Genomic DNA, 15453 nt, shown 5'->3' on the forward strand with positions numbered 1-15453 from the left:
GAAGCAAACGCCAACCCGGGTCATTTGCATTGCGCCCGTGGGACGCTTGTTAGCCGCCGCCTCGGGCTCGCGGGGCCCGGCCGGGGCTCTTCGGCACGCGGGTGGGTTGCGGACCCTTCCCCGGCGGGGGGCGGCGGGGAGGGGATGAGCAGCTGCCGGGCGCGGGGGGGGGAGGGCGGCCAAGGTGGCCGCGAGGCGCGGGGCCTGGCGCGCCGGGGCGGCTCTAACTCCCCTCTGCCTTTCTCCCCATTCATCCTTCCCTGCCCCCTCCCCGTTGCAGGCGGAGCGGGCCCGGGAGGAGGCGGAGCAGGCGGCCGCACGTCCCCCGGCCGGCCGGCCGGCCCCCCCGCTATGGGTCGGAAGCGCTGCGTGGGGGGAGACGGCTCCAAGATGGCGGCGGGTTGCTGCGGGGTGAAGAAGCAGAAACTCTCCAGTTCCCCTCCCTCGGGCTCGGCCGGCCCGGGGGGCGGCGGCGGCAGCTCCCACTGCGGAGGGGCGGCGGCGGCGGGCGGCGAGCCGGGGGCGCTACCCCCGCCGGGGATCGCCCGCCTCAACGGCCTGGGGGGGCTGGCGGGGGGCGCCGCCGGCTGCGTCCTGTCCCCGCCGCTGCCGCCCAGCTGCGGCGGGGGCCCCGGCGGCCTCTCCCCCCCGGCCGCCTCGCTGCTCGCCTCCCCCGGGGCCGGCTCCGGCTGCAGGAAGATGGTGGTGTCGGCCGAGATGTGCTGCTTCTGCTTCGATGTGCTCTACTGTCACCTGTACGGCTACCAGCCCCCGCGGAGCCCCCGCTTCACCAACGACCCCTAGTGAGTACCCGGCTCCGGCCCCCGCCCCCCCGAACAGCGCCCCCCAGCGAGGGCCCGGCCCCGGCCCCCGCCCCCCCCGAACAGCGCCCCCCAGCGAGGGCCCGGCCCCGGCCCCCGCCCCCCCCCGAACAGCGCCCCCCAGCGAGGGCCCGGCCCCGGCCCCCGCCCCCCCCGAACAGCGCCCCCCAGCGAGTGCCCGGCCCCGGCCCCCGCCCCCCCCCGAACAGCGCCCCCCAGCGAGGGCCCGGCCCCCGCCCCCCCCCGAACAGCGCCCCCCAGCGAGGGCCCGGCCCCGGCCCCCGCCCCCCCCCGAACAGCGCCCCCCAGCGAGGGCCCGGCCCCGGCCCCCCGCCCCCCCCGAACAGCGCCCCCTATCGAGTGCCCGGCCCCCCCCGGACAGCGCCCCCCAGCGAGGGCCCGGCCCCGGCCCCCCGCCCCCCCGAACAGCGCCCCCCAGCGAGGGCCCGGCCCCGGCCCCCCGCCCCCCCGGACAGCGCCCCCCAGCGAGGGCCCGGCCCCGGCCCCCCGCTCCCCCAGACAGCGCCCCCCAGCGAGGGCCCGGCCCCCCCCCCCGGACAGCGCCCCCCAGCGAGGGCCCGAACAGCGCCCCCCCGAACAGCGCCCCCCAGCGAGGGTCCCGCTTCGCCCCCGGCCCCAGCCCCCGCTTCGCCCCTAGCGAGTACCCGCCCCGGCCCCAGCCCCGGCCCCTGCCCCCCGCAGCCGCCCTAGCGAGTACCCGGCCCCGGCCCCTGCCCCCCGCAGCCGCCCTAGCGAGTACCCCGCCCGTGCCCTGCCAGTGCCCCTTAGTGAGTATCCAGCTCCTGCCCCCAGGACTCCTGTCCCCGCCAGTGCCCATAGCGAGTACCTGACTCTGACCCCTGTCCCCCGGGCTCCTGTCCCAACTAGCACCCCCTCTTGAGTACCTGGCTCTGGCCCTGGGCTCCTGCCCACAGGCATCTCCCACTGTCAGCACCCCCTAGTGAGTTCACAGCTCTGGGCCCAGGCTGCTGCCCCCTGCCAGTGCCCCCAATGAATATCCTGCTCCAGCCCTGGGCTCCTGTTCCTGGGCACCTCCCCCCGCAGCACCCTCTTGTGAGTACCCTGCTCCAGCCCTGGACTGTTGCCCCCAGGCTCCGCCCCCTAGTGAGTGCCTGGCTCCGGCCCCAGGCTCCTGCCCCGGCACCTCCCCCCGACAGCACCCCCTAGTGAGTACCCAGCTCTGCCCCTGGGCTCCTGACCCCGGGCTTTGGCCCGCTGCCAGCACCCCCCAGGGAATACCTGGCTTCTGACCCTGTCAGCGCCCCCTAGTGACTACCCGGCTCCAGCCCTTGGGCACCCCCAGTCACCCTGTTCTATGCACCCCTGGGCACCCTGCCACCCCTTACCAGTGGCCCATAGTGAGTACCCCACACTCTGCCCCATATACCCTCCCCAGGCACCATATTCCCAGTGCACCTTCTCCTTCCCAGCTGCCACATACCCCATTTCATCAGTACCTCTACTGAGGACTCCACGTCAGGCTCTATACCCCATATTCTCTGTACCCCTCACTCCATACAGCTACTAGCCCTCTCTTTACCAGTGACCGCTAGTGAGTATTCCCTACTGGGCACCTTGCCCCCATTTACTTCCTACACCACACCACACAGCTGCCAGTCCCAGCAGAGCCCCTGCTTCATCAATGACCCTACTGAGTGGTCCACACTGGGCTCCATACTGTCCCTTTGTATCCCATGCTCTTCCACCCTGTATAGCTACCAGCCGTCAAAGCCCTATATCACCTCCATGGACCCACACCATATATCTGACAGCACCTGAGGAGCTGCCCCACTTCACCAGATACCCCTAGTGAGTACCTGACACAGAACACCATACTCCTATCCTGCCCCCACGTATATGGTTACCAGCCTCTGGTTCACCAATGATTTCTGGTGAGTATCCCACACATTGCCCGCATTGCTTTTTGTATTCCCATCCCCTACACATGGTTCCCAGACTCTCTAGAGCCTAGTTTCATCTGTCACCTCTAGTGAGTTTTCTATTTCAGGCACCATACCCCTATACCACCTCATAGATCTCCTTCCAGCCCTAAAGAGTGTGGAGCCCTGGCTTCATCAGCCTCTAGTGAATACTTCACATCAGACACCCATACCCCTTCATGATGCCCCTTGAGTTCCCCTACGGGGTCCCAGTGAGCTCTGGCTTCACCAGTGACCCCTAGTAAGTATTCTTCAGTGCTCTTGTACATCTACTATCCCATGCAGAGCCCTGGTTTCACAAGTGACCTCATCTGCCCTGCTATCTCCCCATGTGCAGCTATTAGCACCTGCAGGGCGATGGTACACTTTCTACTTGCTGCTTGACCACCATGCTTGGTAGATCCCCTCCCTCCCCCCGCTTCACCAACATCTGCTAATGAATTCCTCTCTCCATCTTCTATACCTCCATGTGCCCTCAGTAGTGCTTCCTGCTACCACACAGCCCTTGCTTTACCAGTGACACTTAATGAATGTCCTCTGTATTCTAGATATATCTGGCACATGATTAATAACCTTAATGGAACCCTCATTACGCTGATCCCTAGTGAGTACTCTGTGTAGGAGATCTATACCACTAGTTGCCATCATAACAATCAGCTGCCATAGATCTCCTGCTTCACCTACAATCCCAGCAAGTACTTCCTACATGCCCTTCATAACTCCTATGTACCAATGTGAGGGGCTCAGCTGTGAGTTTCTTTACATTACCCCTTCCTCTCTACGTCCTGTGTGCTGCCCCTTATAGATACCAGTTTCTTAGGGACTCTTGTTTCTCTTGATTTGTATTAAGTAGCTATCATCTTGTGTGTGGGGTCCACTTCACTTCTCTCTGTTCTCCATCCCAGTCCTACATAGATAAACAGCCTCAATTTTCTACACTTATCACTCTGTGGTTTCATTGATGGGGGAGAACCGAGTTCTGCCCACAATTTATTTGGTCTAGATTGATAAAGAATAAATAACTTGTAGAACTCTCTCCAGTAAGCACTTCACCAGCTCTGCTAGTTAAGGTTGAGTGTCACTTTCTGTCTACAGGTCAACTATTTTAAGTGCTCTAAAATCCACATTACTTGGATTGTCTTGAAATTTGCTGTGCCTCATGGTGGGGCGGATTAGGATTAGTGGTCAAACTTAGTGTCCTAAAATACATTTCTAACCTTCCCCCTTAAAAAAAAAATGTTTACAATATCAACTGGTTCCTGTAACTTTTTTTTTTTTAAATGAACACCTAGGCTCAAACTATAACTCTCATCCTCCCTAAACTGATCTCAACCACTCAGGATTTCTCTCTGCTAGGCCTGGTCTACTCTACAAAATTTTGCCAGTAACACTTCCTTATTTCAGAACATCTTTGCATGCATCCACATTCAATTTTAGGACCTGTCAGTAAAACCCTGAGTTTGTCAGTGACTGAAAATCACTTCCCTGAATGACACAGATCCTCTACAGCAGTGTTCCACTGGTAAAATGTGTGTGGATGCTGCATTACATGTACTACTAAAAATAGGACTCCAGCAACTATGGTCACAAATTTGAACTCTATTGCACAGTGACTGGAATGAAACTCTTCCCCCCCCCTTTTTTTTTTTAAATCTCCAGCATGTTTTTGAAATGACCCTTTCCCTGCTAGCCCACCTTTGCAAGCACACAGGTATACCCTGCATAAAAACTCCAGCTAATGCTCATGCTACTTACTGGTCCTGAATTTCCTCCGCCTATGGGGAGAACAAACAGTACAAGCCCAGCTGCGGCAAACTCAGTTGGATGAAGAGTGTTTTGAAGAACTGACTTTCCAAAAAAGTCATTTTTCTACAATCCCTCAAATAAAGGATCATTCTCAAAGGATCCTTTGCTCTCTTGGGAGATCAGAAGTGCTGACAGAGCAGATCTGGAAGGGGGAATGTTGGGCAACTTTCCCTTCAGTGATTTGGGGAAAAGGGAAGCGTAGCCATCTGTGCCCTCCATTTCCTCCATCCCCTCCATTCCCCACAAATATCCCTCCATTCCCCACAGTTCCTCCCCATGGCTGTTCCAGGACTTGGCTGCTCCCTCAACAAGGGAAGGAATTCAGAACTCCTCACGTTCTCCTTCCTGCCTCCAGATGTGGGGAAGGGGCTCCAGGCTCAGTGTTCCCCACGCTAATGTTGCTTCTAATGGGAATGGGGAATTCAAAGCATTGCAGGAGAATGTGGGATGGAAAGGAAGGGGTCAGAGCAGTGCAGTGCAGTGAGGGTTATTTGGGGCTTCATCTGTCCCCCTGCAAAAAGTGTCCCCACTGACTCCATGCAAGTATTGCCCTGTTCCAGCATCTTTTGCCTAGCTCTTCAACCTGTGGATCCCATTATGGCTCCCACCTCTCCATGGGGAGGAGAGAGAATCACGTTGTGTTGGTCAGGCAAACAGACAGGAGATGTCACTGAATCAGTAAAGGACTAACATGCTGTCAGTGCAATCAGTGGCTAGGGTAATCGTTGCCAATAGCCAGAAGTAGGGGAAGAGAAGAGCTGGGCTGTGGTACATGGAGATGCTGAGCAATTTTTATTAAAAACCAAAGAAATTAGGTGTCCTGAAATTTTATTAATGGAGAGTTAAGATTTCCCAGTGGTGCCTCATGCCTTTCCCAAATGTGCAGAGTGGTTAAACTTAAACTTCTGAAAACCAAGAAATACAAAGTTAAGGTACACGCCACTCTGCAACCTAATTGTAACTCTGCTCCCTTTGAGCAAAGTCCCAATGCTCCAACAACACATACTAGCTCTCAGCTCTTACAGATACTACAGAACACTTCAGGAACAGAGCACATGACATTGTAAAACAAAGCTTAATACCTCTTTGCTAAGGCAAAACTCAGGTTTATGTTAAGCATAGTGAACAGGAGTTGCTTATGCTAACACAGAGTGTACTCCACACAAACCACTCCAGATTTGCTAAGGATTCTTCTCAATAGGCCCTGTCATGTATGCCACCAGATTTCTGATAATCCCCATGGTTGAAAAAAAGATCCTTGTGTATCTCTGGTAACTCAGTCTACAGGATTCAGAGCTGAAATGAGGCAAACTTGATCTCTGAAGGTACACATGCATCTCTCCCCATATCACAGTGATAGCTCTGTCATGCTGCTCCCATTAATCCCATCGCCATTCAATATAGCTACATATAACAGAAGGAATGCAGCTGGCGTGCACGCAGTTAAAAGCTGGAATTCCAGTCTGTGGAACATACAGCACAAACAATGGCATGTTCTTAGTCCTTCCTTCTATCTGCTTATTATAGATTCATGGATATTAAGGCCAGAAGGGACCATTAGATAATCTGGTCAGACCTTCTGTATAATACAGGACAGAAAATTTCATCAAGTTACTCCTGTATCGAGCCTCATAACTTGTTTGACTAAGGCATCTTCCAGAAAGGCATCCAGTCTTGATTTGGAGACATCCATAGATAGATAACCCACCACTTCCCTTTATAGTTTAATGTTTGCAGCACCCTTACTGAACTGTTCCCAGTGGCTGTTTCCTCCTGGGGGTTCGGGGGTGGTATGTACCTTAACTTTATATTTCCTGTTTTTTGAGTGGTTTTAAGTTTAGCCACTCTTCACATTCATGAATTGCACAGAGCACAACCTTAACTGAGTTACCAAAGATTTTGGGCTTTTAAATCTAAGTATTTTCCCCTTTGCTGATATGTTTTTAAAGCAAGCAAATAAACAAATGACCTGAGTAACTGATTTGGAGGCTAGGTACTCTGAGAGAACAGTGGTGGTGACTATTTTAAATACACAGGTAGAATAATGAATTTAATTCTTTCCTTTCTATTCTAATATTTTACTATTCTGTTCTAATATTTTACTGTTATGAAAGTGGGAAGAAACAAGAGACAATCAAATGAAGGACCATTAAGAAAATACTGTACCAAAAAACCCTGTCTCCTTACTGAAGTTTTGTTCAGCAGCCTCTTCTCAGATAATTCCAGTGACTTCTACTTACTATAACAACATTAAAATAAGTTACATGAATAGGGATCCCTGGTATCTGTCAGCTTTCAGAGTTTGGAAAAGAATTGTGATTTAGTCCAGGTTGAGTGTAAATTAATCCTGTGGGATAGAAAAGGTTCTGGAGGACCCTGCTTATATGCATTCCCCCCAGCTGCAGCTTTTTTGTTCCTTTGTCTTAGCTACAACTTCATACTGTTGTTACCTGAATAGGGTTCCTCAGAGGACAGGCTGATTTGATCATACTTTAGATGGGTGAAAAAACCCTTTATTCCTCCACCTACAATCCCAAGAGCGGTTTCTTTGAAACTTTAAAACTACTGTAATATGCTTTTTTTAAGACTGGCACTGGATTTTAGGAGAGACAATAATAAACATACATAGGTAAATATTCTATATGTTTAATTATGACTGGCAAATCCAAAGGGCTGTATGTATCTTTTGTGTGTGTTCTGGTCTTTCACCTGTGCATACAGTTGCCTTTACTATTTCTGGGGCATTTACTCTCTACCAGATATTATTTTTTCACACACATTTACTGGCTTTATACTCCACAGTATTGCCTTCATCAGTCAACTTTTCTTTCCAGGAACAATTATATAAAAATGTTTGTAAATGTATGATCAAAGTACAAAACTTGCATGTGATCTAAGAGAGACTTTCAATCTGACCAGCCCTATATTGACTCTCTAAAGAACTGAGCATGTAGTACATGTTCACTTCACTTTCACAAAAGTTAAACTAATATCTTTAATATCAGAAGATTAAGCTGTTCTTCTAGAACACTTTTTTGTGTGACTATGGAGCCTTTGCTATGTATAATAAAAATTTATCCTTTGCATGACAAACTGTTAGAGGTCATCTATAACTATTGCCTTAGTCTTCACAATAAGACATGTCACTTTATACTGAAGTTGTATCACAATATGACATGTCACTTTATACTGAAGGGAATGGGTTCTGTGGTGTTCAAGATTCCCAGTTGGTAGGTCCTGTTTCTGTCTGTGACTGCATCCAAACTGTTCTGCTGTTTGTCATATTTGTTTTTCTTATACATTTCAAAACTTTTATTCAGTTGTAATTGCTCTCTTCCCTTTTACCACTGAACACAAAACATTTGACTGTGAAGCAGAGAGTCTTACAAAGAAGCATCTTGTAGATTTTTTTTTAAAAAAATGCAGTACAGAAAGAGGTTCAGGGTATGTTGGCTGCCAGTAGCAGTGTTCTGTAGGGAATTCCCAGCATGTTCAAAAGTAAGATTGATGACTATGCCTTATTATTGTAGCAGAGGAAAAATGATAGCGTACCAGGAACTGTAAGAGACTACAGAAAGAATGGTTTCAGAGTAGCAGCCATGTTAGTCTGTATTCGCAAAAAGAAAAGGAGTACTCGTGGCACCTTACAGACTAACAAATTTATTTGAGCATAAGCTATAGCTCACGAAAGCTTATGCTCAAATAAATTTGTTAGTCTCTAAGGTGCCACGAGTACTCCTTTTCTTTTTACAGAAAGAATATATCTTTGCCAATAGGTTTAACTCCTAATGTTCTTGTAAAACGGAGAAAGTGTTGAGATGATAAAAGTTCTAAATACCCTGTTATAGTTGTGGTATTAGTGACCCTTTTCAGTTTTAGTTGAAAATGGCTACTAGGTAGGAATTATAGATATTAAACTGTATTCAGCAGGACATAGGAAGTGGGCAGGCTGCATAAGTACAACATAAGGCAGATGGTCAACAGGTTAGTAAGGCTTGTATTGTTGAGAGAGGTGTTGTGTGAGACTGTCAGCTGCACGTGTTTCTGATTTGAGTGAATTTTCCTAAGTGCAAATGGGATGGAATCTGCCAGGAGTTTGCAGTACAAGAAATAGGAGGTGTATATGCTCTTGGGAAAGGACCCAAGATTTCATTCTTTCAGCTGGAAGCATTCACTGTAGAGTTTGGTACTGCTCATACATCATCTGTGGTCAGTCACCATACTAGCTTTGGAGAGACCGGCTGTTTCCTCCCACCCTAAAGGATGTGTATGTGGAGAAACCGCTTTCCTTTGTTCTGCCATTGCCTATATAGATGTACTTCCTTGTTGCATCTTCTATTTTGGCTAATGTATCCATATCTTTTGTTGGTCCCATTCTCTCTCTCCCACCCCTCCCCCAGAGCTAGAGATATTCGCGATATAATGTCTTAACGTTATCTTATACCTAAGACCCTATATTAATCATGATTTCATTAAGATCACAGAATCCACAAAATACTGAAAATGTAAAAAATCCTGTATCTGTATATTTCGTTGAATGTAATTTTGACAGTGTCTTTTTGTGACGCTGTATTTTAGGTGCTTTCACCTCAACCTATTTGCCTTTGAAAAAGGACATATTGGGGCCTAAAATTGAATATTTCATTTGTGCAGATCCCTTTCTGAAGAGTAGTAGTCTATTTTGCTTTGTAGAGATCTCTGAATAGTTAAGAGTTTAAGAGTTTAAGATTCTACTCGATAAGTTTATGGAGGAGATGGTATGATGGGATAATGGGATTTTGGTAAGTAATTGATCTTTAAATATTCAGGGTAAATAGGCCAAATCCCCTGAGATGGGATATTAGATGGATGGGATCTGATTTACTATAGAAAATTCTTTCCTGGGTATCTGGCTGGTGAATCTTGCCCATGTGCTCAGGGTTTGGCTGATTGCCATGTTTGGGGTCGGGAGGGAGTTTTCCTCCAGGGCAGATTGGAGAGGCCCTGGAGGTTTTTTTGCCTTCCTCTGTAGCATGGGGCATGGTTGACTGGAGGGAGGCTTCTCTGCTCCTTGAAGTTTTGAACCATGATTTGAGGACTTCAATAGCTCAGACATGGGTGAGGTTTTTCATAGGAGTGGTGGGTGACATTCTGTGGCCTGCGCTGTGCAGGAGGTCGGACTAGATGATAAGAGTGGTCCCTTCTGACCTTAGTATCTATGAATCTATGAACTATTCAAATACTTCCTTTTGGTAGTGATGCACTGTAAAAGTGTTGTTTTTTCTTGAGCAGTCTATTAAATCTGTCATTTGTATTATATATTAGGCCTTCACAATTTGGATGCTATGCAGCATCCTTTAACATTAGCATGTATAAGCTTTACTGCTGTTTAGATTTGCTGATCTATATTCTCTTTTTAAGAATCTAAGTGGTTTCCCTCTGAGGGTATATGTACCCTTTAACCTGGGGTTGTAATTGCTAACTGGAGGAGACGTACCTAGGCTAGCTGTGAAAACTGAACTATGGCCGTAAAAAGAGCATGTAGCCGTGGCAGTGCAAGTGGCGAGGTGGGGGTTAGCAACCCCAAATACATACTTTGCATCTCAAACAGGTGTGTACTCAGGATGGCTTGCCCCTTCCGTCACCATGACAATGCTCTATTTTTAGTGCACTTGGTCAGTGAGAGCTAGTGTAGGTCTGTCTCAAGTTGGGAATTACATTCCCAGCTGATAGCATAGACTGTAGGTTTGCAGAACTTTTCAGCTTTAAATCTGTATGGTTCTTTTAGCTGCAGATTTCTAGGACCACCAGTTAAGAAAACTTGATGGCAACTGAAGTTCGGTCGTGGTTATCAGAAGAGGGTTACTAAAAAAAAAATTACGTTTGGAAACGGAACATCTACACAGTGTGGTTTGTTGTATCAGTAAGGTTTTACTGATGAAGTTACAAATACAGTGCTAATTTCAAACATAAAGTCAGTTATTTAAACTTAGAATAGTGGATTGTCTAGATTATAGGGTGGCACTTGTCAGTGCTATAATTTATGCTGCCTGGTCAAACAGAGCTATATTGCCTTTCAAGCTGTCACAGATAACAAAAGCAGAAGACCTTTCCCCTATACTAGGTTGATAGCTGGTTTTCAACAGTTTAGGTATCATTTTTAACAGAAACCCAGGCTAATGTGAGTACTATAGGGAGCTATTTACAAGTGTTAAATAAGGGGTTTGCATCTTTCAGCAGCCTTTAATCTCATATAAAAACATCTCTTCATCTCATACTCAGCCTGCATGTGCCCAAAACTCAAAGCTTGAAATTAAATGGAATATTTTTTCACATGCATGAAGTTCAGTGAGTTGCAGCACTACAATGTACAGTGATATATACAAGACCAGCCTTGTGAGGGACAGAAGTAAAACTAGGTCTAACAATGAGGACATATAGCAGTGAGATAAAATGAGCACAAATTTAACGAAACATAATTTCAGAAAAATATTTTAAAAACTCTGTTCCTGCGGAGCGATCTCCTGAGATCTGTTTTTGAAAGGAAGAGGTTCTCTCCTTGGCTGTCAGTATTCAATCTCTGATGAGGCACCGCTTTCTTTTTGCTGCTGCTGCCTGCTTACCCCATGCTACTTATACTTTGAGGTGACCCCAGCATACTCCCACTTTTGTGATTAAATGATATGCCCTAACACCCGTGGCAATGTTAGGCTTTGGTAACTTTCTGGAAAGCTGTTCTTGTTGTTCTCAGCCCTCTTACAGCACCAAGTATGTGGAACCAAGATTATTAAAGATCTAGTTCCTGGATTGTTCTTGGTTCGGTGAGTTGTTCTGATCAGCCTTGTTTCTACCTGAGGTGGGATCACAGGCTTATTGGGACAGCTGTCAATGCAGAGGTGCATTTATATCCTGGGGCTTTTGTTCTCCTTTGGGTTATGAGGAGCGCTCCCCTCAGCTTCTCTAGCCCCTTGGCTCAGCTCATTTCATGTCACCTTTCCTTGCTTTCCTTTTAACTCAGGAGTTATGTGGCCTTACTGGCAGGATCCTCCTTAGTAATCTAGGGATCATAAAATACACTGCTGGTACTCAGTCTTCTCCCAATTAGTGTGTTGTCTGTCTCATTTACTCTGCCAGCCTAACTGCAGCATTATCTTCTTTGCTGGACAGTACTTCTGACCACTTGTCTGATTCAGAGGAAGAATAAGGGGTAGGGTATTTGCAATAACCTTTTTTGACCATCAAGAAGTTTTTTTTTTCTCCTCAGCTTTTTCGGAGGACAGGTCACCTCCATGTCTCTTTTTGCCACTTGACATTTTGGACAAGAGTTTCTAGCTTGTGTGGTAGAGAATCTGATATTGGAAACTTTAGCTATCTAAGGCTCATTGGCTGTTGTACTTCCTAATGTCCAAGGAGAAAGGTCCAATAGCTCATCATTAATGGGAATTTTCCCTAAGAAAATCTGATTGGCACCAGCCTCCCTCCCAGCTGTATACAAGAAGCTAAAGGATCACCTTTATCAAGTGCCACAAAAAGGGTTCCAATATTTCCTAAGATGTCCTGCTGATTTGTTAGTTGGGGTTAGCTGCCAAAGAAGTTGCAAGGCTGGTCCAACCTTTACATTTGAATAAAGATGCCAAAAGAGTGACTCTTTGGGAAAGAAATTCTTCTTTGGGTATGTTGGGTATCCATGTGGAAAAAGACCAAAGCAGCTGGTGACTGCGGGGTATATGGTGTCCAAATGTGTGCTGTGGGTGGCTTACAGTACTTCAGACTTCGGTTCACTCAGAGTTTAATGAGAACAATTTTTCACTCTCCTCCTTGTAACAACCTTTTATGTACTTGAAACCTGTTATCATGTGCCCCCTCCCCTTAGTTTTTTCTTTTCCAGATTGAACAAACCCAGGGTGGGGTTTTTTTTTTTTCAGTCTTTCCTCGTAGGTCATGTTTTCTAGACCTTTAGTTTTTGTTGCTCTCCTTTAGACTTTCTCCAGTTTCGCCACATCATTCCTGAAACGTGGCGCCCAGAACTGGACACAATACTCCAGTTGAGGCCTTAGCAAGGAGTAGAGTGGAAGAATTACTTCTCGTGTCTTGCTTACAAACACACCTATTAATAATCCTCCAAAGCACTTGAAACCCCTCTCAGCTTGGAATCGTCCCTAAACTTTATAAGTGTATTCTTTATGCCATTAGCTAAATCCTTGATGAACATATTGAACAGAACAGGACCAGTCCCTACAGAATCCCATTTGATATGCCCTTCTAGCTTGACTCTGAACCACTGATAACTTCTCTCTGAGAATGTTTTTCCTATCAGTTATGCATCTGCCTTTATAGTAGCTCCATCTAGGCTATATTTCCCTAGTTTGTTTATGAGAAAGACATGTGCAACAGTGTCAAAAGCCTTACTAAAATCAAGAGATGCCACATCTGCTGCTTCCCCCCCATCCACAAGGCTTGTTACCCTATTAAAGAAAGCTATTAGGTTGGTTTGACCTGATTTGTTCTTGAAAAAAATCCATGTTGACTATTACTTATCACCTTATCTTCTAGGTGTTAGGAAATTGATTGCTTAATTATTTGCTCCATTATCTTTCCGGTTGCTGAAGTTAAGATGACTAATCTATTTCCCCAGGTTGTCCTTATTCCCCCTTTTATAGATTGGCCCTGAATTTGCCTTCTTCCAGTCCCTCTGGAATCTCTCCCATCTTCCAAAGATAAGATAATAGCCATGGATATCGCTTCAGTCAGCTCCTTGAGTATTTTAAGATGTATTTCATCAAGCCTTGGTGACTTGAAGACATCTAACTTGTCTAAATAATTTTTAAACTACTTCTTTCCCTATTTTAGCCTCTGCTCCTACATAATTTTCGCTGGCATTCATTAGGTTCGACGTCAGCTGCTACTAACCTTTTTGGTGAAACGAAAGCAAAAAAGTCATTTAGCAATTGTGCCATTTCCACGTTTTCTTTTCTTTCCTTTCCTTTCCTTTCCTTTCCTTTCCCTTTTCCCCTTCATTGAATAATGGGCCTACCCTGCTCTTGGTCTTCCTCTTGCTTCTAATGTATTTGTAGAATGTTTTCTTGTTGCCCTTTATGTCTACAGATAAGTTTAAACTTGTTTTGTGCCTTGGCCTTTCTAATTTTGTCCCTATGTGCTTGTGTTTAGTTCATTCTTTGTTATTTGACCTAGTTTCTACTTTTTGTAGGACTCTTTTTTTGAGTTTTAGATCATTGAAGATCTCCTGGTTAAGATAGGGTGGTCTCTTGTCATACTTCCTATCTTTCCTACACAGTGGGATAGAGTTTGCTCATGTGTCCCTTTGGAAAACTGCCAACTCTCTTGGGCCTGGTCTACACTGGGTGGGATCGACCTAAGATATGCAACTTCAGCTACGAGAATAGCGTAGCTGAAGTCGATGTATCTTAGGTCAACTTACCTCGTGTCCTCACGGTGCGGGGTTGACTGCCACCGCTCCCCCGTCGACTCCACTTCCGCCTCTCGCCGCGGTAGAGTTGACGGCAGAGTGATTGGGGATCGATCACTACCCACCGATCCGGCAGGTAGTGTAGACGTACCCTTGAACTCTTTCCCCTTAGACTTGCTTCCGTGGGATCTTACCTACCAACTGAGAGTTTGCTAAAGTTGCCGTCTTGAAATCCGTTATCTTTATTCTGCTGTTTTCCCTCCTGCCATTCCTTAGAATCATGAACTCTATCATTTCATGATCACTTTCACCCTAACTGCCTTCCATTTTAAAATTCTTAATTAGTTCCTCCCTATTTTTCAAAATCAAATCTAGAACAGCCTCTGCCCTAGTTGCTTTCTCCACCTTCTGAAATAAAAAAAATGTCTAAGGCTTTCAAAGGGAAGTAAAAAGAGCTCTTGCCAGAAGATGATGCAGTGCTTGAAGGGATGTCTGTCGCTGTGAAAGGATGTGTCTTAGGTGGAAAGCCACGGTAGCTTTTTACCAGCCAAAAAAAAGATGGCAAGCCTAGGGCAGTCAGGCTGTTTTTCGGTATAGCATCCTCCTAGCCAGCTTATCTTTACAATTAGTGGGCCAAGGACTGAATAATATGAGTGGAAAATATAACCTATTAAAACAAATTGCCTCTAACAGGGTGACCTACAGTTTTTACTGGTTAGGATCACAATTTCATAAGAAATAGCACCATAATCTGGGCATGTCACCCTTGCTTGCAATATCGTGTTCTGTTCTGGTCACCCCATCTCAAAGATGTAGCAGAAATGGAAGCGATAGGTGACACAATGCTAGGTACTTACCTACCCATTACCATAATATCTGAATTAAATGTAAAATCTTCCTGTGAGGAGAGGATGAAAAGATTGGGACTATTTAGTATAGAGAGAAGATGGGTAAAAGCAAAGATGTACAAAAGAATGAAAGGTTATAGGCAAGATAAAATTGCATTCTATTTATCCTTTCATAGCAGAAAACCAAGGAAGCATTCAGTAAAATTGTAAGAAATTTAAAATTATTGCAGATACATGTGTAAAGTAGTGTGTGTGGAAAAATACACCTTTAACTTATTGGACTTGTTGGCACTAGATTTCATTGATGCTGATAGCTCAACAGGATTAAAAATAGGTTTTAAACATTCAGCAGGTACCTGACTATTGTGATTAATTCTGTAGTCACCTCAAGACTGAATTACCACAGTGTGCCCTACATTGGGCGGCACGTTAACATGGAAACTTGAGCTGGTGCAGAAAGTAGCTGCCTGGTTGCTAAGCGTATTACTGGGAGCTTCTGTAATCAGTGCTCCATGATGTTTGCAGGTTGCTACCAATTTTTCTGGAGGAATTTTAAGGTATTTACCATTTTCATGGTTTGTGATCTGTCTGCTTGAAGACTGCCTTCCCTG

At 46.7% G+C, this 15453-nt stretch overlaps 1 protein-coding gene across 14 annotated transcripts in view; it reads left to right on the forward strand.

Moving 5' to 3' along the window:
- The first annotated feature begins 247 nt into the window (after nt 1–247).
- Nucleotides 248–15453, forward strand: part of AMMECR1 (AMMECR nuclear protein 1) — a 111916-nt gene continuing 96710 nt past the window's right edge. For 3 of the 14 annotated variants that reach the window (XR_006274182.1, XM_043492214.1, XM_043492216.1), the window contains exon 1: nt 251–803. Coding sequence is in view for 12 of the 14 variants with exons in the window: in XM_043492214.1 (XP_043348149.1) it covers nt 352–803 (452 nt within the window). In the remaining 2 variants the exon portion in view is untranslated. Of the gene's footprint in view, nt 804–15453 lie in introns of all 14 variants that reach the window. The other 11 variants (XM_043492217.1, XM_043492219.1, XM_038415186.2 and 8 more) reach the window with 9 other exon arrangements.

The sequence above is a fragment of the Dermochelys coriacea genome, chromosome 9 (genome assembly GCF_009764565.3).
Source record: "Dermochelys coriacea isolate rDerCor1 chromosome 9, rDerCor1.pri.v4, whole genome shotgun sequence".
NCBI classification, from domain to species: domain Eukaryota; kingdom Metazoa; phylum Chordata; order Testudines; family Dermochelyidae; genus Dermochelys; species Dermochelys coriacea.